This window comes from Prionailurus viverrinus, chromosome B2, assembly GCF_022837055.1.
Source record: "Prionailurus viverrinus isolate Anna chromosome B2, UM_Priviv_1.0, whole genome shotgun sequence".
NCBI classification, from domain to species: domain Eukaryota; kingdom Metazoa; phylum Chordata; class Mammalia; order Carnivora; family Felidae; genus Prionailurus; species Prionailurus viverrinus.
The window spans coordinates 150,155,775-150,179,454 of NC_062565.1; the positions used below are offsets into that span (position 1 = coordinate 150,155,775).

The window sequence follows — 23,680 nt, forward strand, 5'->3', positions numbered from 1 at the left end:
AAAGGAAGAAGTTGGAGCCTTACTTTGCACCATGTGCAAAAACTGGCTTGAAACAGATCAAAGGCTTAAACAGAAAACCTAAAAGTACAGAACCCTTGGAAGAAAACGAGGAAAAGCCTCATGACGTTAGATTTGGCAATGATTTCTTAGATACGATGCCAAAAGAACAGAAACAAAGAAAAATACGTGTAACAGACTAAATCAAAATTGGAAACTTATGAGGACCAAAGGCCACAATCAACAGAGTGAAAAGGCAACCACCAGAAGGGAGAAAAATCTTGGCAAATCCCACATCAGATAAGAGGTTAACATCCAGAATGTTTAAGGAACTCCTGCAACTCCAAACAGCAAAAATAATCCAACTAAAAATGGGCAAAAGGCCTGCACGGACATTTTTCCCAAAAAGATACCCGAATGGTCAACGAACACATGAAAAGATGCTCAACATCACCAACCATTACAGAAATTGCAAATCAAACCCCTTGAAATACCACTTCACACCCAGTAGGAAAGCTACAAACAAACAAACAAACAGAAAACAACAAGAATGTGCAAAATAAGCAAGGATGTGGAGAAACTGAAACACTTGTGCGTGTAAAACAGGGTGGCTGCTGTAGAGATTCCTCAAAAACTTCAACAGAATTCCCACATGGCCCAGCAATTCTACTTTTGGGTACATACACATAAAAAGTGAAAGCAGAAATTCAAACAAGTATTTGCACACTCGTGTTCAAAGAAGCATGATTCACAACAGCCAAAAGATGTAAGCAACCCAAGTGCGCACCAGCAGATTAACAGCTAAACAAAATGTGGTTTATACACACAACGGAGTATTATTCAGCCTTAGAAAGGAAGGAAAGTCTCACGCACACCATGACGTGAACGGACCTTGAGAACATTACGCTCAGTGAAACAAGCCGGTCACGCCAAGTCAAATCTTGTACGCTCCCGTTAACAGAAGGCACCTAGACTAGTCAAGATCAAAGACTGGTAAGCGTTCTTTAGGGCACACCCCCTCTTTCCGCTTTGCCTGGCTATGATCGTCCTCACCTTCCCTGTACCTGGTCACAAAAGCAAAAGGCGACAGAGAGAAATTCCAAACTAAGTACGAAACTACAGCAGGAAGTATTTCAAGCAAACTATATTCTACCACCTATCCATACATTTATGTGCACAATCTCATAATTACATATGAAGAATAGGTAGACAAATGAAGATGAATGGATAGATAGAAAGCATGATTGATAATAAATAGATAACAGGTAGATGATGATGATGATGATGGATAGACAGAATGATAGATAACAGGCACATGATGATAGATAAATAGATATATAGATACATAGAATGATTGATAAAGAGATAAGTAGATGATATCATGATGATAGGTAGATGGAGTGGCTGATTGATAAACAATAGGTAACAGGTAGATGATAGATAGATAGATAATAGATAACAGATGATGATGAATAGATATTTAAAAATTTTTTTCAACGTTTATTTTTGGGACAGCGAGAGACAGAGCATGAACAGGGGAGGGGCAGAGAGAGAGGGAGACACAGAATCGGAAACAGGCTCCAGGCTCCGAGCCATCAGCCCAGAGCCCGACGCGGGGCTCGAACTCACGGACCGCGAGATCGTGACCTGGCTGAAGTCGGACGCTCAACCGACTGCGCCACCCAGGCGCCCCGATATTTAAATAAGTCTAAATGAAGACCATGAATCATATATCATAATTTCTAAATACACACTTATTACTTTCAAGCACACATAATTAAAGGAAGTGAAATCTGGAAAAGCATTGTTGAGCCAAAGCTTTGTCCGTGATGCCTTCAAGAGCAGAATTTATTCATAATGCCCACATTAAAAAATGTCTCGCTGTAAACAGATCTTGCCAATGTATTTGAAAACAGCGTGCTCTTTTATGTAAGACAGTTTAATTCGCCTCATTAAGATACTTAGTTTTCTTCCAGGACAATGCAAGCCACCCTGGCAGTGAACATTTACTGAGTGCTCGCCATGTGCAGGCAGCTCGCCAAGCTCTTGCAGGGGATTTCCTCACTGAATCCTCACAGCCACGAGGACAACACAAATCTTAGTTGCGCTCACAGATGATGAGCCTGAGCACAGAGGCCACAGAGCTATGAAGGTGTAAACATTCCCACGGGAACACAGGATTTTCAGGGCAGTGAGATGACTTTGTAATACAGCGTAACAATGGACAGATGTCATTGTATGTTGTCCAGACAACACGACAAGTGAGCCCTCGCGTGAACCATGGGCTTTGGGTGACTGTGACGTGTCAGTGTAGGTCCATCAATTGTAACAAACGTACCGCTCTGGTGGGGGACAGTGGTAGTGAGGGAGGCGGGGGAGGGGGGGGCGGGGGCAGGGAGTATTTGGTAAATCTCTGTGCTTTCTGCTAATTTTCTGCAATCCTAAAACTGCCCTAAAAAATAAAAGGGAAAAAAAAAATCTGCTGGGATTTCAGTTGTCATTGCCTTGAATTGCCAAAACAGTTTGGAAAATGAGCACCTTAATAATATTGATTCTTCTTATCCATGAATATAGTATACCTCTTTATTAATTTGAGTCTTCTTTAACAAACTGAGGGTTGATGGGGGGTGGGAGGGAGGAGAGGGTGGGTGATGGGTATTGAGGAGGGCACCTTTTGGGATGAGCACTGGGTGTTGTATGGAAACCAATTTGTCAATAAATTTCATAAAAAAAAAAAAAAAATTTTAGTCTTCTTTAGTCTTTCATCAGTTTTTTTCTTCCAGCAGTGTTTTATGTAGTTTTCCGTATACAAACCTCGCACAGATTTTGTTAGAGGTAACCCTATGTATTACAGTCTTTGGATGCTTTTGAATATAACTTTAATTTCAATTTTCAATCTTATTGGTAGTATATAGAAATACAGGGGGGCAGACTGTCTCACAGCAGCTAGCTTTTAGCTGCTACCTCTGCCCCACAGACAGGGTCCCCCAGAGTCCCGAGCATTGGACGGAAGCATGGGGCTCCTCCCAGTGGTTTAGGCCTTTGCATCATTTGAAAGAAATGCTAGAAGCTGGGTGGGGTCCCCCTCAAGTCACGCCCCATCCCCAATCTTTCACACACACTTCCAGCGAAGGCGTGCGGGGAGGAGACGCACAGGAGTGTGGGCTCCCCTGTGCCTCGGGTCCCAGGATTCTAAAGCTGGTGCAGAAGCCCACATTCAGCTGTTTTGTTTTTCCCCATTTCCATGGTGGCTGTGTCTGCCACCTATTCTTCAACACAGCTGAGATAGATCATGTCCCAGCCCTCCTTGAAGGAGCTTGTCATCCTATAGGATAAAGCTCTCTGGGTGCCTTGCCCTCTGATGGATTCAGGAAAGTCATGACTTTGTAGATCACCTGGCTTTTTCTCATTCTTGAGAACATTTTCTCTAGGACTTTCTGCATCCTCAGCAGAACCAGAGCATCAAAGTCTGTTGCTGATGTTGTCTGTTTACTTGCTTTCTTTTAACCAATAATTTATCTGCGCATTTTTCCCTTCAGGAGTAGATAAAGTTTTCACATGAGAAATGACAATCAAGAAGCAGATTTGTCCTAAGTCACAATTAGCAGAAGGCCTCTTTTGAACTCCTGCTTTCAAGGCACACACAAGTTACTGACTCTGTTCACGATCAAGTTACTCATCGGCCAAGGCTCTAGGTCACAAACCCCCAATCCCTGAATGGCAAACTAGGAGTGTCTGAGTCATGGACTGAGTGCCTCGGTCTTTAAAAGCTTTGGACGAGGAGGTCAGCAGCTAATGCTCTTTGTTAAAATTAACAGCTAGAAATCAATGCCCTGTCCACCAGAGGTACAATTGAACTGTAATTGATTTTTTTTCAAGGAAGTAAAATAACATGGACAGAAGGGTAGGTAGCTCTTAACTTATAAAGTGAGGTGTTTTCAGGGCGCCCGGGTGGCTCAGTCGGTTAAGCGTCCAGCTTTGGCTCAGGTCACGATCTCACAGTTTGTGGGTTCAAGCCCTGTGTCGGGCTCTGTGCTGACAGCTCAGAGCCTGGAGCCTGCTTCAGATTCTGTGTCTCCCCCTCTCTCTCTGCCCCGGTTCGTACTGTCTCTCTCTCTCTCTCAAAAATAAATAAAAAATATTAAAACAAATTAAAAAAATAAAGTGAGGTGTTTTTGACCTTCCTAATCTGATGGTTTGGGGAAGGCAGAACGGAAGAACCAACCTGTCGGTCATAACGGGCACTGTGCTTACGTAGGAAAATGTTACATTTGAGGAAAAGAAATGAAACGTTAAGCAGTAAAATGTATGATTCCTATACTTTGCCAAAAATACTCTAGCAAAAAACATTAACAAAAAATAATCTACAAAAATATTACCTATGCCACACTCAAAATCTTCCAATTATCCCAAGAAATATGTTTTACAGTTGGTTTCTTCAAATCAGGACCCAGCCTAGAGGCATATATTACACGTTATTATATTTTATTGGGTCTCCTTTGTCTCTGGAATATGCAATTGCCTTTCCCTGTCTTTTGCTCCAGGCTCGGCAAGAGAGGGGACAGCCATCCCACAGACACGATCGCCGTGAATAACGGCATGCGGAGGCCTCCACACGGTGGCCCCGGAGCAGGTGAATGGGTTACCTTCCATGTTGAAGGGTCTTGGGCTGGGGAAAGGATCCTGGATAAAAGGATGGGTTTGCTGTCATCAAAGGGTCCTTAGGAGACGGAGGCAGGAGGGTCAGAGTCCAAGAGCAGACGTAAGGGTGGAAGCAGAGGGTGGGTTGAAGCTACTGCTGTGGCGAGTGGTGAGCCAAGAAATTCGGACATCACTAGAGGCTGGAAAAAGCAAGGAAGCAGATTCCAGAATGGAATGGAAGGACACCCTGACCTCCAAACTCGAAGACAAGTCTTTGCTGCTTCGAGCTACAACCTGTGTGGTCATCCTTGACCACAGCGATCACAGACTAGAACAACCACCGCTCGGGCCCCCTGAGAGCTAAACCCTGGTGCTCCTTACCTGGTTTCTTCCTTTGTGTTTTCCCTTCTCACTTGGTAGCTGTGTTTACAGTAACTTTCTGCATTGTTCTTACATTGTTCTTACGAACGTATCATCGTACGCCTCCCACGGTGGACATTCAATTCTCCTAACAAAATCCCTGAAGCCAAGGGACGTGTCATTCATCACCACGTCTTCTAAATTGCCCTTTTCAGGTCAGAAGCGGAAAATATTTCTTAGGTAAGTGAATAGATATTTACTATTCATATAGCAACTTTTAAGGAAGGTAAAGGAGAGTGGAGTGAGGAAACTATGCCATATCTGGTGGTTAGTTATTTTCTTTTTTCTTTCTTTTGTTTAATGTTTATTTTTGAGAGAGACAGAGTGCAAGCAGGGGAGGGGCAGAGAGAGAGGAAAATATGAATCTGAAGCGGGCTCCAGGCTCGGAGCTGTCAGCACAGAGCCCGATGCGGGGCTCAAACCCATGAGCCGTGAGATCGTGACCTGAGCCGGAGTCGGACGCTTAACCGACTGAGCCACCCCGGTGCCCCTAGTTACATTATGATTTTCTAAATGTCCAACTAAATTCACTTGCTTCTTGCCTCATAATGGAGACTTCTGGATAGTTCAGTTTACCAACTTAAAACCAGATGCCATCCCAGGTAATCACAAGGGTCCACCTAAGAGAGAGGCAGAAGGACCAGGGTCAGAGGGGGTTGGAAGGGCCAAAGGGGAAGTCAGAGCAGAGACAAGGCACCATGCTGTCAGCTGTGAAGACAGAGGCTGGTCAGCAGCCCGGGACACAGACAGGGTCCGCAGCAGGAAGAGACTAGAAAGCAGTCTAGAGTTTCCACAAGGGACACAGGCCTGCCGACACCTGATCTGACCCCAGTGAAAATGACTATGGGGCCAGCTCTCCAGAACCAGAAGATCATAAGCTCGTGTTGTTTAGAAATAGTAACAATGAGGGCCACCTGGGCAGTTCAGTCAGGTAAGCATCCGTCTTTGGCTCACGTCATGATCTCGCGGTTTATAGGTTCAATCCCCGCGTCGGGCTCTGTGCTGACAGCTTAGAGCCTGGAGCCTGCTTCGGATTCTGTGTCTCCCTCTCTCTCTGCCCCCTCCCCCGTTCTCTCTCTCTCTCTCTCTCTCTGTCTCTCTCTCAAAAATGAATAAACCTTAAAAAACTAGTAATCATGAAAATAGAAAAAGACAAATATCTACCTTCCGAATAGATCATGAGTTGAACTATTGCATAAAATTTGTATTATCCACATATATAGCAAAATATTTCTGACAGCAATAACTATAGATACTAGCAACAACAAAAACCAATGACATAATGCCAGTTGCTTGGAGAAAAAACGGATTTGGACATCAACGGCAGTGTTCTCAAAGACGGCCCAGCTACTCCATTCCTAACTCTGAGCATCATGCCCCGGTTCTAAAGGTTCCCTGCTGCTGAGACTCAAGGTGTGACCCCCAGACCAGAAGCAGCACACCCCTGGGAGAAAGGCTGATTAGAAATGCGGAGTCTCAGGCCCACTGATACAGACTGGACCAGGTCTGAGGCTTTATCAAAGTCCCTGGTGGCTGTCGAGCACGGCCAAGAGCGAGTGTGCACGTTGGGGGGGGGGGGGGGGGGTTGCCTTCTTCCCTCTCTGCCTTCCTCTAGGACTGAGCACAGCCGGGCCTCCCCGGGGGCCTCTGTGGTGCAGCCCCGACCGAAAAGACACAGAAAGCGTGGGCAGCACGGCCTATGCCCGGGCTGCGCAAATGGGGGGGGGGGGGGGTTCGCACTTGATTTCTAAATGCGCCATGACACCTGCTAACACAAAGGTACACGAGTCCCAGGTCCTCACTTCCCACCAGCAGCACTCGTGACGCATACTACCAAACGTGTTCTGGTTTCCGTAGTGACCACACTGACTTTTCATAAACACACCAGGGGGCTGCTTTCTGAGCACGGGCATCACTAATCACGAATGATCAAGTGCAAGGTCTCACCTTGTTTAAAAAGAAAGCTGGGGCGCCCGGGTGGCTCAGTCGGTTAAGTGTCCGACTTCGGCTCAGCTCATGATCTCGTGGTCAGGCTCTGTGCTGACAGCTCAGAGCCTGGGGCCTGCTTCGGATTCTGTTTCCCTCTCTCTCTCTGCCCCTTCCCCCCACCCCCCTGCTCACACTCTGTCTCTCTCTGTCTCAAAAATAAATACACATTAAAAAAGTAATAAAAAAAAAAGCTGAAATAAACGAAAACAGAAAGGGGTGCCTGGGTGGCTCAGTCGGTTAAGCATCAGACTCTTGACCCTGTGGCTCAGGGCATGATCTCCGGGTTTGTGAGTTCGAGCCCTACGGTCGGGCTCTGCCCTGACAGCATGGAGCCTGCTTAGGATTCTCTCGCTCTCCCTCTCTCTCGGTCCCTCTCCTACTTCCCTCTCAAAATAAATGAATAAACTTTAAAAAAGAAAGAAAGAAAAGGAAAAAGAAAGCTGAACATTCCCACTCCACGCTGTGCTGTTAATGAAGTCTGGAAGCCCAAGCAGGTGACATGGGCTTCTGGTCATCAAGGCCGCCCTGCTCCTGGAAGGCGGCGGCCGTGGGGTTGACGGTTAACAGCCACCAGAGGCGGAAGATGGGCCAGTCGGGTGTCAGAAAGTGGCAGAAGGTGGGGTTTCCTCGGGTTATACGGGGGGGGGGACCCAAGAACGGAGCCTAATTGCAGAGCAAGACAACATAACAATCAGAAAGCTCTGGGCCTGTGGTGTTTAGACGTGCGCAGTGTATACAGCACTGGCAACAGGGCTGGGTGGCACCAGGCCCCCCACCAGGCACACCGCGGTCAAGTCAGGGGAGGGCCCAGCACGGGGGCCTTGGGCTGAGGAAAGGCGAGTTCCCGCAGCAAACCACGACTCGTATTCTGTCAGGTGATACCGTGTGAGCGTCATACCCCACGGCCACTCTCTAAGAGGGGCCAGGACCAACAAGGGTAGGGGTTGTGCGAACGGAAGATAGGTGCCTGAGGCAAAATCACCCCAAAAGTGTTCCCTCATCCCACGCTAGGCACCCCCACCCCCACCACCGGGAGTTCGTGGCCACCCAAAGCCAGGGGGAGCCCCACACACTGCCCAGCTGGCGTGGGAGAAGAGACTGCCACGAAACTAGTCAGCGAACACCCGTGGGTTTTAGTTCACGACCTAAAAAGCAGGTCTGCACGAAGACTCTGAGACCGGACCCGTCAAGCCAAGAAAACGAGTTTCCGAAGCATCATATTTACTACGGGTTGCACTACGCCCTCGAAAGAGATGCTGAAATCACAAACCACAGGATGCCAGAACGGAGCCTTATCTGGAAAGAGGGTCATTGCAGATGTGATTAGTGAGGACGAAAGTCATCGAGTTGGGAAAGTCTCATGCAGTATGACTGACGAACCTGTAAGAGGACAGCCACGGGACAACGGAGGCAGGGACCAGGCGTGTGCGTGCGAGCCCAGGGACACTGAGACGGCAGGCAACCCTGGGCCTGGGGGGAGCCTGGAGCTGGCTGTCCTCGCAGCCACAGAAGGAAGGAACCCCTGGTATTCCACATCCGCCACCATCCGGCCTCCAGAACCGCAAGCGTGAATATCTGTAGTTCGAGCCCCGGTGTGTGGACAGGAGCACTGAATGCCACACAGAGGGCTGCTGGAAGGCCCGGCAGTCTTGTGCTGCCCACCCGCTGCTGGTCTGGGCCACCCGCAGCCCCTAAGCAGCCTCGGGGAGTCTACTCTTCCCCCACGAGCTCCTGGGGGGTTTAGAAGTCCCTGTGGCTTCTCTGAAAAACTGGAGTAAAACCCAGAGACCTGCCCCTGGTCTCCAGGTCCTTGCACCGCGTCCCCTCCACCCTCAACCCCATGGTCCCTGGGCTCCCCGTGGTCCCCTCGCTCTCCAGGCTCCCCAAGCTCCCAAGCCGCTGGGCCAGCCCCGTGCCTGGAGGTGTCCCCAGATCTGGTAGCTGTCCTATCCCCTCACTCCAGTCCCAACCCGAACCCCACCTGCTCGGAGAGGACTTCTTCACTGCCCACCACTCTGCTGACGCGGCCCCACACCCATTTCTTTCCGCATCCACTGCCTCCTGCTCGGAAGGGTCATATTTAGCTGCTTATTTCCAAGAACACTCAACTGTCAGGTCTATGCAGCAAGGACTCTTGTCCGGCTCCTGTATCTGAGTCACTGAATCCTGGAGCCTGGCCGGGTGCCAGGCACACAGCGCTCACTCAGGCATCTGCTGAGAGCGGAGGAGGGGGTGGGGGGACGGAGGGAGGGGAGAGCTGGCTGCAGACAGACAGACGGACAGACGTGCGCCTGAGGGCTGTGACGCCCGAGGCCAGCAGCCCGGCCGCCCCCCGACCGCCAGAGACCCTCATCGTGTCGAGAAGAACACGAGAAATCCCCCTCTGGTATTTATCCTAGGACTTTGGAAATACGCATCTATGTGTCTGAATCCTCCTCACAGGCTGTGATTTCCTGAAGAACAGATCCTATTCGAGTTTCCGTCAAGCCGAAAAACAGACAATAAAATGCTTCCAAAACTACGTCTCCCGAGAGACTGTGAGTTCTTTGGGTTTTCTTTGCACACAAGGGTCTGCTCCATTCATCCTGGGGCGCTTGGGACCCCCGCCCCTCCCCGGGGCCCCCGGAAACCCGGACAGGAGAGAAACGGGGGGCAGACGCTACCACGATTACTCAACCTGCACTTGGCACGACGGGCGTTGGGGACTACATCTTGGGAGAAAATATGTCTTAGTGATTCCCCGGAGATCTTCCGGACTCACGTGAATTGCAGAGTCCGGGTCTCCATGCCCAGCGCCCAGGGGCACCTATGTCACGAGAGCACGGTTTCGTCGTTTTATGTTTTAGTGCCACAAAATACCCAAAGGATGCCGAGCGACACGACTTTCCACCTCACACTTTCATTTTACCCACACACATGCAGCATTACTATGGAGCATGAGTAATTTACCATGATCATTCAAATTATTCACTTGAGATTAAGAGAATATAAGGCGCTTTGGGGATTCTTGGACTTTTTTCTTCTGTACACATAGAAAACAACTCTGTGTCTTCCTACTTTGAAGAGAGCAGGGGAGCGGATTTTGATGAGAAAAAAGGAGAGAGAGCCACAGTGTGTCAGCAGGGTCCGTGAATTCCACGCAGCCCTAGAAGGTGCAGGTGTGGGCCGCGGTGACACTGCCCCCGAGGCCTCCAGAGTGGGCACAGAAAGGAGCCAGCAGGGCCAGGGAGGCCCAGGTAGCCTGGGCAGGGAGGCACCTGGCACAGGGTTTTAATCCCAGGGGGAAAGACCAAGCCATGGCATTTGACCCCGGGCCCCGATCACATTAGCCAAACAGCCACCATCCCACCACAGTGGGGGGAGCCCGTGATTCTAGAAGAAACAACAGATCACCAGCACGAAGAGCCTTGGTTTGCAATTCCCTTATTCACTGGTCCTTGGTTATACTTAGCAAATCACACTTTTTTTTTTTTTAAATGAGGCTTGAACTCACGACCCTGAGATCAGAGTCACATGCTCCAGCGAGCCAGCCAGGTGCCCCAAACCGCATCATTTTGGATGCCTCAGTTTCACCTCCTGCAAAACAGAGGGCAGGTAACGAACGGCCCTCCCTCCCACTTCTCCGGGCTGTGGGAAGGACGGAAGGTGACAGAGGTCAGAGTCACGCTAAAAGGCAGCGTTCTTATCGAGTCGTTGGGTTTCCTCGCAGGCGGGACAGGTGCACCATCATTGCCGAGGGGCTCGGACACAGGAGGCCCTAAAGGACACCCCAGCCTTGACCTCAGGGCCTCTTCCCACCCACTGCTCTGGGTCGAACGGCAGCTTTAAGTCAGGTGTTTCCTTCATGATCCAGCAACCATCTCAACACAGGTCATTCTTGGCTGTGGCGGGACTGGTCAGCACCATCCGCCGGGAGAACCGGTGTTTTCTTTAGGAGACCATCCGTGACATCACCGTGCTGGCGGGTAGCCTGGGTCACATCGGGCCGTGGCCCTGTCCCCCGAGGCCGTGCGAGGCCCCCCGCAGGACGCAGAGAGGTGCCGCGTGCGAGTAATTTGCTCTGCTTGCCCGAATGGGTGGGCTCAGACAGCAGGACGCAGTCCCCGACGGGTGCCCCGGGGCCTAGAGGGTGCTGCTCCCCCGAGCGCTGACTGAGCAGACCTCGCGTCTTTGGAGACAGCACCATCAGAACGTACCGGCTGCAGACTGCGTTACAGAGGCAGCAGGAAGAGGCTCTGAGAAACCGAAACCAGCTGAAGCCATCCCCCCTCCGCCCCGCGGAGTGACCACACCCACGTGATGACCAGGACGCCAGAGGTCGGCAGGGCGGTAAGAGGCCTGCTTCCTGTCTGGTGGGGGGGGATCCTTGCGAACTGTTAGCACAGACACATCAGGAAGAGGCAGCGCGGTCCGCGTTACGAAATGGTCCGTCTTCCTTCCTCTCCGCCTGAGGAGGTGCTAAGGTGCCGCGAAGTCACCGTCCCCGTTGCCTACTCCGTGGCGCGTCGAAACACAGATGGAATTTTCACCCGCTGAGCCGCGTCACCCTCCCTCCGAAACAGGTTTCCAGTCCCCCTTTCCGGAGTCTCTGCAAGGACAGAAGGGACGCCTGTCTTTGGCTGGACAGAAAGACGGGAAGACCCGCAAAAGTAAACGGGTTGACACGGTGGGTGTGATGTAGGCGACACCAGCCTCGGGAGATGTGACAGGCGCTTGAAAGGCAGGAAGATGATAAGCAGGCTCGAAAGACCTTCTCGTCAATCTCTTTTCCAAACTATTAGCTATCGCTCTAAACTGTAATTGCACCGCTCTTAATTGCTTTATTAGTTCGGAGGCTTCGTTATCCTTGTCTCATCTCTATTCACACCAGTCTGGATGGCGTTTTCTTCCTTTCTTTTTTTTTTTTTTTAAAGGAACAACGGAACGCTGTCTACACCCCAGGGCGGGACAGGTAGGAGATGAGGCATTGGCCTCGACACGTGGTCTGGGTCCAGGTGGCTCAGCCCCGACCCCGATGACGTCCCGATGTTACCACGATGTTAGCCCCGAGGGTTCTGATAACCCTTTGGGTTGCTCTCTCCTTCGAGCAGGAAAGGTTCTTCCCGCTTCCCCAAATCTCTCCCCTGGCTTTGCTCCGGGCCCCTCTCCCCCCGAGCGGAGAAATCGAGGGGTCCAAGCTGTAGCTGCTTGGAAGTCAGGGCACTGAAGGAGGTCACTCTGACAGATGCTCAGAAAGCACAGAACATCCTGCCCCGAATAACCGCCCACAGGTGCACCTGACCCGGAGAAGAGGCCAGGGGCCGGGCGGCCGGAACTACATCCTCAAGCATCCTCAGACGGGCCATGGGGGTTGTCTTCCCTCCACCGGTACCCCCCTGGTGGATCCCCCCACAAAGCTCTCCACCAAGTGGCAGCTGACCTCAGCAGCTGCGACCCTCCCCACACTCTGTTCTGCCCTACAGACACCAGAATCTCTATCAAAACCGAGGGTAGAAGCTTGGAGGGGGAGGGAGGAGAGGGCAACACCCCAGCAGTCATGAGGAAATTAAGAAAAGCCATGCTAATGTTGAGAATAACTTATCTGGGGCGCCTGGGTGGCTCAGTCGGTTAAGCATCTGACTCAGTTTTGGTTCAGGTCGTGATCTCTCGGTTGGTGAGTGTGAGCCCCGCATCAGGCTCCATGCTGACAGTGCAGAGCCTCTCTCTCTCTCTCTCTCTCTCTCTCTCTCTGCCCCTCCATCACACGTCTCTGCCTCTCTCAAAATAAATAAATAAACTTTAAAAAAAAAAATAGGGGCGCCTGGGTGGCGCAGTCGGTTAAGCGTCCGACTTCAGCCAGGTCACGATCTCGCGGTCCGTGAGTTCGAGCCCCGCGTCAGGCTCTGGGCTGATGGCTCAGAGCCTGGAGCCTGTTTCTGATTCTGTGTCTGCCTCTCTCTCTGCCCCTCCCCCGTTCATGCTCTGTCTCTCTCTGTCCCAAAAATAAATGAACATTGAAAAAAAAAAATTAAAAAAAAAAATAACTTATCTGGACCTGGTTTCTAAAGTTGACCAAACAAGAAAATGGTCTTTATTAATAAACATAATCCTGACTTCTAGGCACTTTTTGAAAATACAGTAAAATCTTGAATTGCGAGTAACTTGCTCTGGGAGGGTTCCGCAAGACGAGCAAAGATTTCTAATAAACTCTAACTTGATAAATGAGCGACATCTTGCAATACGAGCCGTACGTGACGCCGAATGTCACATGATCACAACTGAGCCAATGGTTCTTGAAATTCACTTTGATATACGAGTGCTTTGGATGACAAGCGTGTTCCTGGAATGAATTCTGCTCACGAGCCAAGGTTTTACTCTACATACACCAATTTCCAATATTTTTCACAGGTTGTTCTCTAAAATTAGGAACTTGCCTAAAAAAAACACCTGTGTCTAAAATACAGGGAGGGGAAGGGCCACATGCACCCCAATGTTTATAGCAGCACTATCAACAATAGCCAAAGTATGGAAAGAGCCCAGATGTCCATTGGCTGATGAATGGAAAGAAGATGTGATTATCTGTATACAATGGAGTATTACTCGGCAATCAAAAAGAATGAAATGTTGCCATTTGCAGCTACATGGATGGAACTGGAGGGTATCATGCTAAGCAAAATTAGAGAAAGCAAAGATCTTAGGACGTCGCTCATATGAGGACTTTAAGACACAGAACAGACGAACACAAGGGAAGGGAAGCAAAAATAACATAAAAACAGGGAGGGGAACAAAACCTAAGAGACTCTTAGATACAGACAACGAACCGAGGGTTGCTGGAGGGGAGGTGGGTGGGGGAGGGATTCGATGGGGGAGGGGCATTGAGGAGGGCACCTGTTGGGATGAGCACTGGGTTCTACTCCTGAAACCATCACTGCACTATAGGCTAACTAACTTGGATGTAAATAAAAAAATAAATAAAATAAAATAAAATAGAACATAAAATACAGGGACGGGAGGGTGAATGATGAGGCAGGGTTGTGGGCGTCGCGGGCTGGGCGGTACCCAGGGGCCTGGCTTCTGCATCCTGGAAGGCGCCCTCTCCTTCCCGCCTCCCCACACCACACCGTTTCCACCAGAGATTAACGAACGGGCTCCCGGGTGGTGAGGCCGGCCCCACAGGCTTCCCAGACACCTAGACTTAGTCACCTTGGATCAACCCCGCGGCGTGCACCGAAGTGAAGCATGTCGCCTGTAAACTCGGTAGGTCCTGAATGCCCACCTTTTGCCCGGCTTTGCAACATGTAATGTTCACAAAGGGGACGGGGGACAGGAGCACGCACCTCACACAACAGGTGCCTCGGACACATCCGTGGGTCATCTCTGCTCTCAGCGAGCCCTCCCAAGACTGTGAGCTGTCGCCTCTGTCCCCAGCCCCTTCCAATAATCCCTTAAAGATACAGCTGAAGAAGTGTTTCCTAACGGGCTCTGCCAAGGGCTTTTTTTTTTTTTTCCTTTGGAGTTTGTTGTTTTTCCCCGATTCTCAAGGGTGCCCACTTCGGAGGTGCCGAGGGAAATGAGACCAACAGCCACCCTTCTGCACTTCTGACACAAAGTTCCTGCACCAACACCGACTTCGTGGGGAAGGAGCCTCTCTCCCTGCGGTGAGGCTTCAACACCCAGCTTCCCGCACCAACTTCCAGCCCACCTGCAATCTTTATTCTAGACCTTCCTTCAGGTTGGACAGAGCAGGAGATGAAATACAACTGAGCGAGAATCACACACGGAGATATTTGTACATGAGATATCCCAAGCGTGTTCTCTGCTTTCAATGTATCTATACGGAGAATACTCCCACGTAAAGAAGCCGTTATCAGCCAGCATGATCACAAGGTTGGAGGGTCCGGCACGCCTCCAGGGCACACGCACTAGCCTGGTCATCATTCCATATTCGTTTTGGTTTCAAGTTTATTTATCTTGAGAAAGAGAGCGAGAGAGAGGGAGAGGCAGAGAGAGGGAGCAAGAGAACCCAAGCAAGCTCTGAGCAGTCAGCAGAGAGCCCACGGTGGGGCTTGATCTCATGAACCGTGCAATCATGGCCTGAGCCAAAATCAGCAGTCAGAGACTCAACCAACAGCCACCCAGGCGCCCCTGAGCACCACGTTTTAACCACAGGTCAATAGGTATTCTTGATTGATTGATCGATTGATTGAATGAACTGTTGTTGACTCGATTTTTTTTTCCCTCAATAAGATTTTCCATCATCATACGCGTCAGACTGGCCAAAGGTGTGAGACTTTTATACTCTAATTCCCATCGCGTGTCTGCACCATCAACCCTTAACAGAGGCTGTGCAGTTCACTCGGAAGGCCAACGCGGACAAGAAAGGAAGTCCTTGCTTGTAACTGAGCATTGGACATCGGCACCCGCCCGCTGTGTGGCCGACCCTGCGTGTGGCTCCCAGCACTGGCAGAAGCCTGGGTAAACAGCTCATTGTCCCGAAATTTCTGTCTCCCACAAACAGCACCGACGTACTACGTATCAACATTACGTCCTTCAGAATACTCCTAAAATGCGTTTGGAACGGTCTTCCTTCATTTATATTAAGAGTCAAAGTTAAATTGATTTTCTACCATCAGGAAATGGTAATAACTTGCTGTATCGTACTTTCCATCAGCAAAAATAACTTGAAAGAGGTTGATTGATTTTACTGCTTTTCTGCATCACGTTACCATGTGCATTTCTATCCCAAATGTTAAGGGTAAGGCAACTGGAGACTAGGAGGTCTTAGGAAACAAGTATCTCTAATGATTTAAAAGACTGTTGGGGTGCCTGGGTGGCGCAGTCGGTTAAGCGTCCGACTTCAGCCAGGTCACGATCTCGCGGTCCGTGAGTTCGAGCCCCGCGTCGGGCTCTGGGCTGACGGCTCAGAGCCTGGAGCCTGTTTCCGATTCCGTGTCTCCCTCTCTCTCTGCCCCTCCCCTGTTCATGCTCTGTCTCTCTCTGTCCCAAAAATAAATTTAAAAAAACATTGAAAAAAAAATTAAAAAAAAAAAAAAGATTGTTAACTGCATTGCACATCACACAATCAAAGGGTCAGTTCAGCCTACCGAAAGGAACGGTCCGCACACCTGTAGCTCAGTGCCGTAGAGAGCTCCAGAACGTAACTGCTCAGTGCTCGCGCACTACACGAATCTGCCTGCAAGAAACACTTTGAAGGTTCCCGGCAATCAAACTTCCCACAGATGCCCAGCAAGGCGTAAATAAAAGTGGCAGTCCAGGTGCGGCTTGGTTTCTCTGCGACCCTGGGCCTTCGGCCTCGTTAACATGCAAGGAGGGCACTCCTTCCTTATTTGCACCCGTCGAGGGGCGGCTAACCGCTCCCCCGGCCACCCTCTCCGGGAAGTCACTGGCTAGAAGTCCAGTGAGCCTTTGACCCCTGCAGAATTGGCAGAAACAGAGCTACACCTCCCGTCCCAGGGAGTGCAGGGGAATGCACACACCAGGCCAAATGTTCTGCTCCAGAACGCTGGAAGCTTCCTGCAAAGCCAGGAAGGGGCAGAGCCGGGCTGCCCACTGCCGGAGCGGGAACAAAAAGCACAGAACTGAAAGGCCGCCAGCTAATGACGAGGCAACTTTGTGCCCTTTGTCTTCATTTAACCAACATATTGTGTCACGTGATCACTCACCAAGCGGCACTTGGGCTTGAAACGCGGGTTGGCGCGCCCACGTTTAGACAGACGTGACACGCGGCGTTCGGCATCGGAGCAAACGAGTTTGTGCAGCCGGCAGCGTTCGCGCATCCACCCCTCCCAGCTATCGCACCTTGCCAGCTATTTTGAAGTCGGCAGAATTGCAAATTCGACAGCTTCCATGGTTCCAAGCGGAGCATCGCTGAGCCACTCAGGAAGCTGAGGCTTCTTAATGGCCTCGTCAACTCTCCGCGGCTGCAGCTGCCTGGGAGGGCGCGAGGGCATTTCTTTCGCAGCGACAGACACGCGGCTGCTTACATAGAATTCCTTGCCTCGGCTTCCGTTCACCTTTGCGGTTCAGCGCTCTGGCACCACAAGGTCCCTTACGACGCCCTTGAGGTCTGGGCTCCGTTAAGGTCGAGCCCGGTTTCCCACCGCCCGGGTCAGGCACGTGGCCCCACGCGGCGTGGAAACGAGACTGACACAGTCGGTGACACCTAATGCTCTTTGCCACTCCACGCCCCCCCCCTGCAGGGCATCACCCTCTGCCCAACCCCCACCTCTCCTCCCAGCCTCCCCTCCGAACCCCCCTCGGCTGCTGACCTACACCAGGAGCCACCACCGGCCTGGCTCCGGGGACAGCGGCCACGTCCTCGCTCTGCTGTCCCAAACGCAGCCCCAAACGTTGTCAGAGGCTGTGTTACCCACATGCCCGTCTTTAAATCCATCATCTCCCCCTTGGAAAAGTCCATGCCCAACGGCTGGGACTTTTTCCTTGGCTTGTGATTTTTCTTCTCATTCCCTATGTTCTGTGTGTCCCTGTTGAGGGAAATCGACTAGAATACACACACAGCCTACACCCGTGCACATAACGTGTTTGTGCAGGTGGATGCGTGCAGACACATATTTCACCACGATAACTGCTCACGGGCTATTAATTTCAAACTTCCATTGCCCCCCTCACCCCACCCCACCATTCCCCCCCCCAAATAACCAGACTGGAATAAAACATGTATAGTTACTTCTTCCACGGTATCTTGTACGATGGGCTCCGAGTCCAGGTTAAGATCCTCCTCGGGGGTCTGATAACAAAGACATACACGGAAGAGAGTTAGCGTGACAACATTCTCGAAAACAGCATCCCACAGGTCCTCGAGACAACGGGCAAACTAGACTTTCCGTATTAGTGCAAGAGGACATCTCCACCTGACTCCATTGGAACCATCTGAGTAACCAGGCTACTGGGTCAGCCGCACTCACGCCACAGGCGAGAGGAGAAGCGGGTGGTTTACGGAACTCCCTGACCAGCGAGGTGGGGGCCGTGGATTCAGATGGGGCTCAGACACTGACAGAGAGAAGTTGGAAACAGAGGAGTGACAAAGGGAGGGGGTTTGGACCACTCTTGTTCGAATGGAATAAAATCAGTCTCGGCCGAAGCTCAGGAAATGACTTAAACCAGACAGAGTGAAGTTCCTGGCCCATAGACACATAAAGCAGAGTGTTTCTGCAGGATGAGGCCTCATCAGGAGGCTCTGGGCCTGAACCTTGCTTAACGTGGGCCTCAGTTTCCCTACGCAGGTCGGGAACATGTCAGCAGGGATGTGGAGCGTGTCCACACGTGTGGAGCGTGTCGAGAGCATCAGACGCTGCCCACCCCCAAGCTGGCTGACCCGCCGCACACCCGGCTCGGCGGCTTACCTAGCGGCCATCAGATAACGTCACTGTACGAGCCAGACCGGACCGTGACCTGTCAGGGAGTCCTATTTGATCTGCATTGTTCAAAAACAGGGGCTTTTCCTTTAATGCATGATGACGTCCGGGAAAGAAAGGTCACGCTTACTGCTTCCAAAGAACTCCAATAAAGGAACGCACGGGTCAGCCAGACCCTGGGGGTGGGCTTCTGCCCCCTTCACTCAATCCTATCTCCCGTTTTCTGCTCTGCAACCCCCCCCCCCCCCCAGGGCATGCCCTTGGCCACCCTGAACCTGCTGAAAGCAGCTACTGGGAGGCCTGCGAAAGCGATTCCCACCACGCTGCTGCTTTTTAAGGCCAGATTCTCCAGGGACTTATGGAGGGCCCAGTTTTTAATTAGCACGTGTCTCCTTGTCAATACACCTCATTAACTGGTAAAACACACGGCCCGAAACACGTGAAAACAACTCATAAAACTGCAAATACTTTCCCCCGACCGCCAGATGAACTTCCCCTGGCCTGTGTGTGGGGGCAAGACGCTTGTGTGAAACCCACAGCGTCCCCGGCACAGCCAGCCTCCAGCCCCACCCGGGCCAGGCCCTCGGGCTACAGATGAGAACACCAAGCCGAGGGGAGAGCGGCACCCAAGTCAGAATAAAGCTGGAATCCGGGAGTCACTTCCACCGGAAGACTGGTCGTCAGTCACGTTAAATTTGTGTAAAAGCGAATCATGGAGTCACAAGCACCATCCCCACAGCCGATCTTCTCCTACGAAGGGCACGGAGCTTTACATGCAAGGATCCGGTAATATTTAGTTTGGCGTTCAGAGGCCACACGTTGTCCATTTGTTCTGCCCATTTTCTTGGTATGTGACTTATTTCAATGTCATACAACATAAAACATGGACAAACTGGGAAGTAAAACCAGCTTCTGATTTCCACGGTGGATAGATTTCAAGTGTGTGTGGGGGGGGTCCCACGGTGGATAGATTTCAAGTGTGTGTGGGGGGGGTCCCACGGTGGATAGATTTCAAGTGTGTGTGGGGGGGGTCCCACGGTGGATAGATTTCAAGTGTGTGTGGGGGGGGTCCCACGGTGGATAGATTTCAAGTGTGTGTGGGGGGGGTCCCACGGTGGATAGATTTCAAGTGTGTGTGGGGGGGGTCCCACGGTGGATAGATTTCAAGTGTGTGTGGGGGGGGTCCCACGGTGGATAGATTTCAAGTGTGTGTGGGGGGGGTCCCACGGTGGATAGATTTCAAGTGTGTGTGGGGGGGGTCCCACGGTGGATAGATTTCAAGTGTGTGTGGGGGGGGTCCCACGGTGGATAGATTTCAAGTGTGTGTGGGGGGGGTCCCACGGTGGATAGATTTCAAGTGTGTGTGGGGGGGGTCCCACGGTGGATAGATTTCAAGTGTGTGTGGGGGGGGTCCCACGGTGGATAGATTTCATGGGGGGGGTCGGTCCCACGGTGGATAGATTTCATGTGTGGGGGGAGGGGGGGTCCCATGGTGGATAGATTTCACGTGCGTGGGGGGGTCCCACAGTGGATAGAATTTCATGTGGGGGGGTCCCACAGTGGATAGATTTCATGTGTGGGGGGAGGGGAGGTCCCATGGTGGATAGATTTCACGTGCGTGGGGGGGTCCCACGGTGGATAGATTTCATTTGTGGGGGGAGGGGAGGTCCCATGGTGGATAGATTTCACGTGTGTGGGGGGGGTCCCACGGTGGATAGATTTCATGGGGGGGGTCGGTCCCACGGTGGATAGATTTCACGTGCGTGGGGGGGTCCCACGGTGGATAGATTTCAAGTGTGTGTGGGGGGGGTCCCACGGTGGATAGATTTCAAGTGTGTGTGGGGGGGGTCCCACGGTGGATAGATTTCAAGTGTGTGTGGGGGGGGTCCCACGGTGGATAGATTTCATGGGGGGGGTCGGTCCCACGGTGGATAGATTTCATGTGTGGGGGGAGGGGGGGTCCCATGGTGGATAGATTTCACGTGCGTGGGGGGGTCCCACAGTGGATAGAATTTCATGTGGGGGGGTCCCACAGTGGATAGATTTCATGTGTGGGGGGAGGGGAGGTCCCATGGTGGATAGATTTCACGTGCGTGGGGGGGTCCCACGGTGGATAGATTTCATTTGTGGGGGGAGGGGAGGTCCCATGGTGGATAGATTTCACGTGTGTGGGGGGGGTCCCACGGTGGATAGATTTCATGGGGGGGGTCGGTCCCACGGTGGATAGATTTCACGTGCGTGGGGGGGTCCCACGGTGGATAGATTTCAAGTGTGTGTGGGGGGGGTCCCACGGTGGATAGATTTCAAGTGTGTGTGGGGGGGGTCCCACGGTGGATAGATTTCATGTGTGGGGGGAGGGGAGGTCCCATGGTGGATAGATTTCACGTGCGTGGGGGGGTCCCACAGTGGATAGAATTTCATGTGGGGGGGTCCCACAGTGGATAGATTTCATGTGTGGGGGGAGGGGAGGTCCCATGGTGGATAGATTTCACGTGCGTGGGGGGGTCCCACGGTGGATAGATTTCATTTGTGGGGGGAGGGGAGGTCCCATGGTGGATAGATTTCACGTGTGTGGGGGGGGTCCCACGGTGGATAGATTTCATGGGGGGGGTCGGTCCCACGGTGGATAGATTTCACGTGCGTGGGGGGGTCCCACGGTGGATAGATTTCATGGGGGGGGTCGGTCCCACGGTGGATAGATTTCACGTGTGTGGGGGGGGTCCCACGGTGGATAGATTTCATGGGGGGGGTCGGTCCCACGGTGGATAGATTTCAAGTGTGTGTGGGGGGGGTCCCACGGTGGATAGATTTCACGTGTGTGGGGGGGGTCCCACGGTGGATAGATTTCACGTGTGTGGGGGGGGTCCCACGGTGGATAGATTTCACGTGTGTGGGGGGGGTCCCACGGTGGATAGATTTCATGGGGGGGGTCGGTCCCACGGTGGATAGATTTCAAGTGTGTGTGGGGGGGGTCCCACGGTGGATAGATTTCACGTGTGTGGGGGGGGTCCCACGGTGGATAGATTTCACGTGTGTGGGGGGGGTCCCACGGTGGATAGATTTCATGGGGGGGGTCGGTCCCACGGTGGATAGATTTCACGTGTGTGGGGGGGGTCCCACGGTGGATAGATTTCACGTGCGTGGGGGGGTCCCACAGTGGATAGAATTTCATGTGGGGGGGTCCCACAGTGGATAGATTTCATGTGTGGGGGGAGGGGAGGTCCCATGGTGGATAGATTTCACGTGCGTGGGGGGGTCCCACGGTGGATAGATTTCATTTGTGGGGGGAGGGGAGGTCCCATGGTGGATAGATTTCACGTGTGTGGGGGGGGTCCCACGGTGGATAGATTTCATGGGGGGGGTCGGTCCCACGGTGGATAGATTTCACGTGCGTGGGGGGGTCCCACGGTGGATAGATTTCATGGGGGGGGTCGGTCCCACGGTGGATAGATTTCACGTGTGTGGGGGGGGTCCCACGGTGGATAGATTTCATGTGTGGGGGGAGGGGGGGTCCCATGGTGGATAGATTTCACGTGCGTGGGGGGGTCCCACAGTGGATAGAATTTCATGTGGGGGGGTCCCACAGTGGATAGATTTCATGTGTGGGGGGAGGGGGGGTCCCATGGTGGATAGATTTCACGTGCGTGGGGGGGTCCCACAGTGGATAGAATTTCATGTGGGGGGGTCCCACAGTGGATAGATTTCATGTGTGGGGGGAGGGGAGGTCCCATGGTGGATAGATTTCACGTGCGTGGGGGGGTCCCACGGTGGATAGATTTCATTTGTGGGGGGAGGGGAGGTCCCATGGTGGATAGATTTCACGTGTGTGGGGGGGGTCCCACGGTGGATAGATTTCATGGGGGGGGTCGGTCCCACGGTGGATAGATTTCACGTGTGTGGGGGGGGTCCCACGGTGGATAGATTTCATGTGTGGGGGGAGGGGGGGTCCCATGGTGGATAGATTTCACGTGCGTGGGGGGGTCCCACAGTGGATAGAATTTCATGTGGGGGGGTCCCACAGTGGATAGATTTCATGTGTGGGGGGAGGGGAGGTCCCATGGTGGATAGATTTCACGTGCGTGGGGGGGTCCCACGGTGGATAGATTTCATTTGTGGGGGGAGGGGAGGTCCCATGGTGGATAGATTTCACGTGCGTGGGGGGGTCCCATGGTGGATAGATTTCATGTGTGGGGGGAGGGGGGGTCCCATGGTGGATAGATTTCACGTGTGTGTGGGTGGGGGGGTCCCATGATGGAAAGATTTCACGTGTGTGTGGGTGGGGGGGTCCCATGATGGATAGATTTCACGTGGGGAATTCCACGGTGGATAGATTTCATGTGTGGGGGGGGGGTCCCATGGTGGATAGATTTCACGTGGGGGGGGGTCCCATGGTGGATAGATTTCACGTGCGTGGGGGGGGTCCCACAGTGGATACATTTCACGTGGGGGGTCCCATGGTGGATAGATTTAATGTGTGGGGGGGGGGGTCCCACAGTGGATAGCTTTCACACGTTGGGTGGGTCATAGGTTTCCCCAGGACCCAGAGGACCTCAGGACAAATTCTTCTGGTTCAATCTTTCCAGAAAAAGCTCTGATTTTCTGGGTTCCAGAGAAATAGGACTGGATGCTCCATTTTAACAAACATACTGTGTACGGTATAAACCATCCTAAAACATTTAACTAGGAAGCAGGAAGAAAATTTTATCAAATTTTTGTGATTTGCTGCTGCATATGCATCAACTCAAAGACTTTTAAATTACCCTCTAAAAGGGGTGGCAAGGCAGCGGTGTCTATGGCCTTTTTTTTTTTTTTTAATGTTTTTTTGTTTTTTGGAGAGAAAGCTCAAGCAGGGGAGGGGCAGAGAGAGAGGGGGACAGAGGATCCGAAACGGGCCCTGTGCTGACTGCAGCAAGCCCAGTGTGGGGCTGGAACTCGTGAAGGGTGAGATCACCACCTGGGCCAAAGTCGGCACTCAAACAACTGAGCCACCCAGGAGTCCCTATGATGTATTTTTTAAATAACATGAGTATAGGGGCGCCTGGGTGGCTCAGTCGGTTAAGCACCCGACTCTCAGTTTCATCTCAGGTGGTGATCTCATGGTTCATGGGTTCAAACCCCACATCGGGCTCTGGGCTCACAGTGCAGAGCCTGCTTGGGATTCTCTCTGTCTCTACCCGTCCCCCACCCACGCTGTCTCTGTCTCCCTCCAAATAAATAAATAAGCTGAAAAGAAAATAACACAGGTATATTCATTGCTG

At 52.0% G+C, this 23,680-nt stretch overlaps 1 protein-coding gene across 1 annotated transcript in view; it reads right to left on the bottom strand.

Moving 5' to 3' along the window:
• Window positions 1-23,680, bottom strand: part of RPS6KA2 (ribosomal protein S6 kinase A2) — a 355,183-nt gene that overhangs the window by 329,669 nt on the left and 1,834 nt on the right. Inside the window, exon 2 of the mRNA XM_047859631.1 lies at window positions 17,735-17,794. Within this exon, the coding sequence (XP_047715587.1) occupies window positions 17,735-17,794 (60 nt within the window). The remainder of the gene's footprint in view (window positions 1-17,734; window positions 17,795-23,680) is intronic.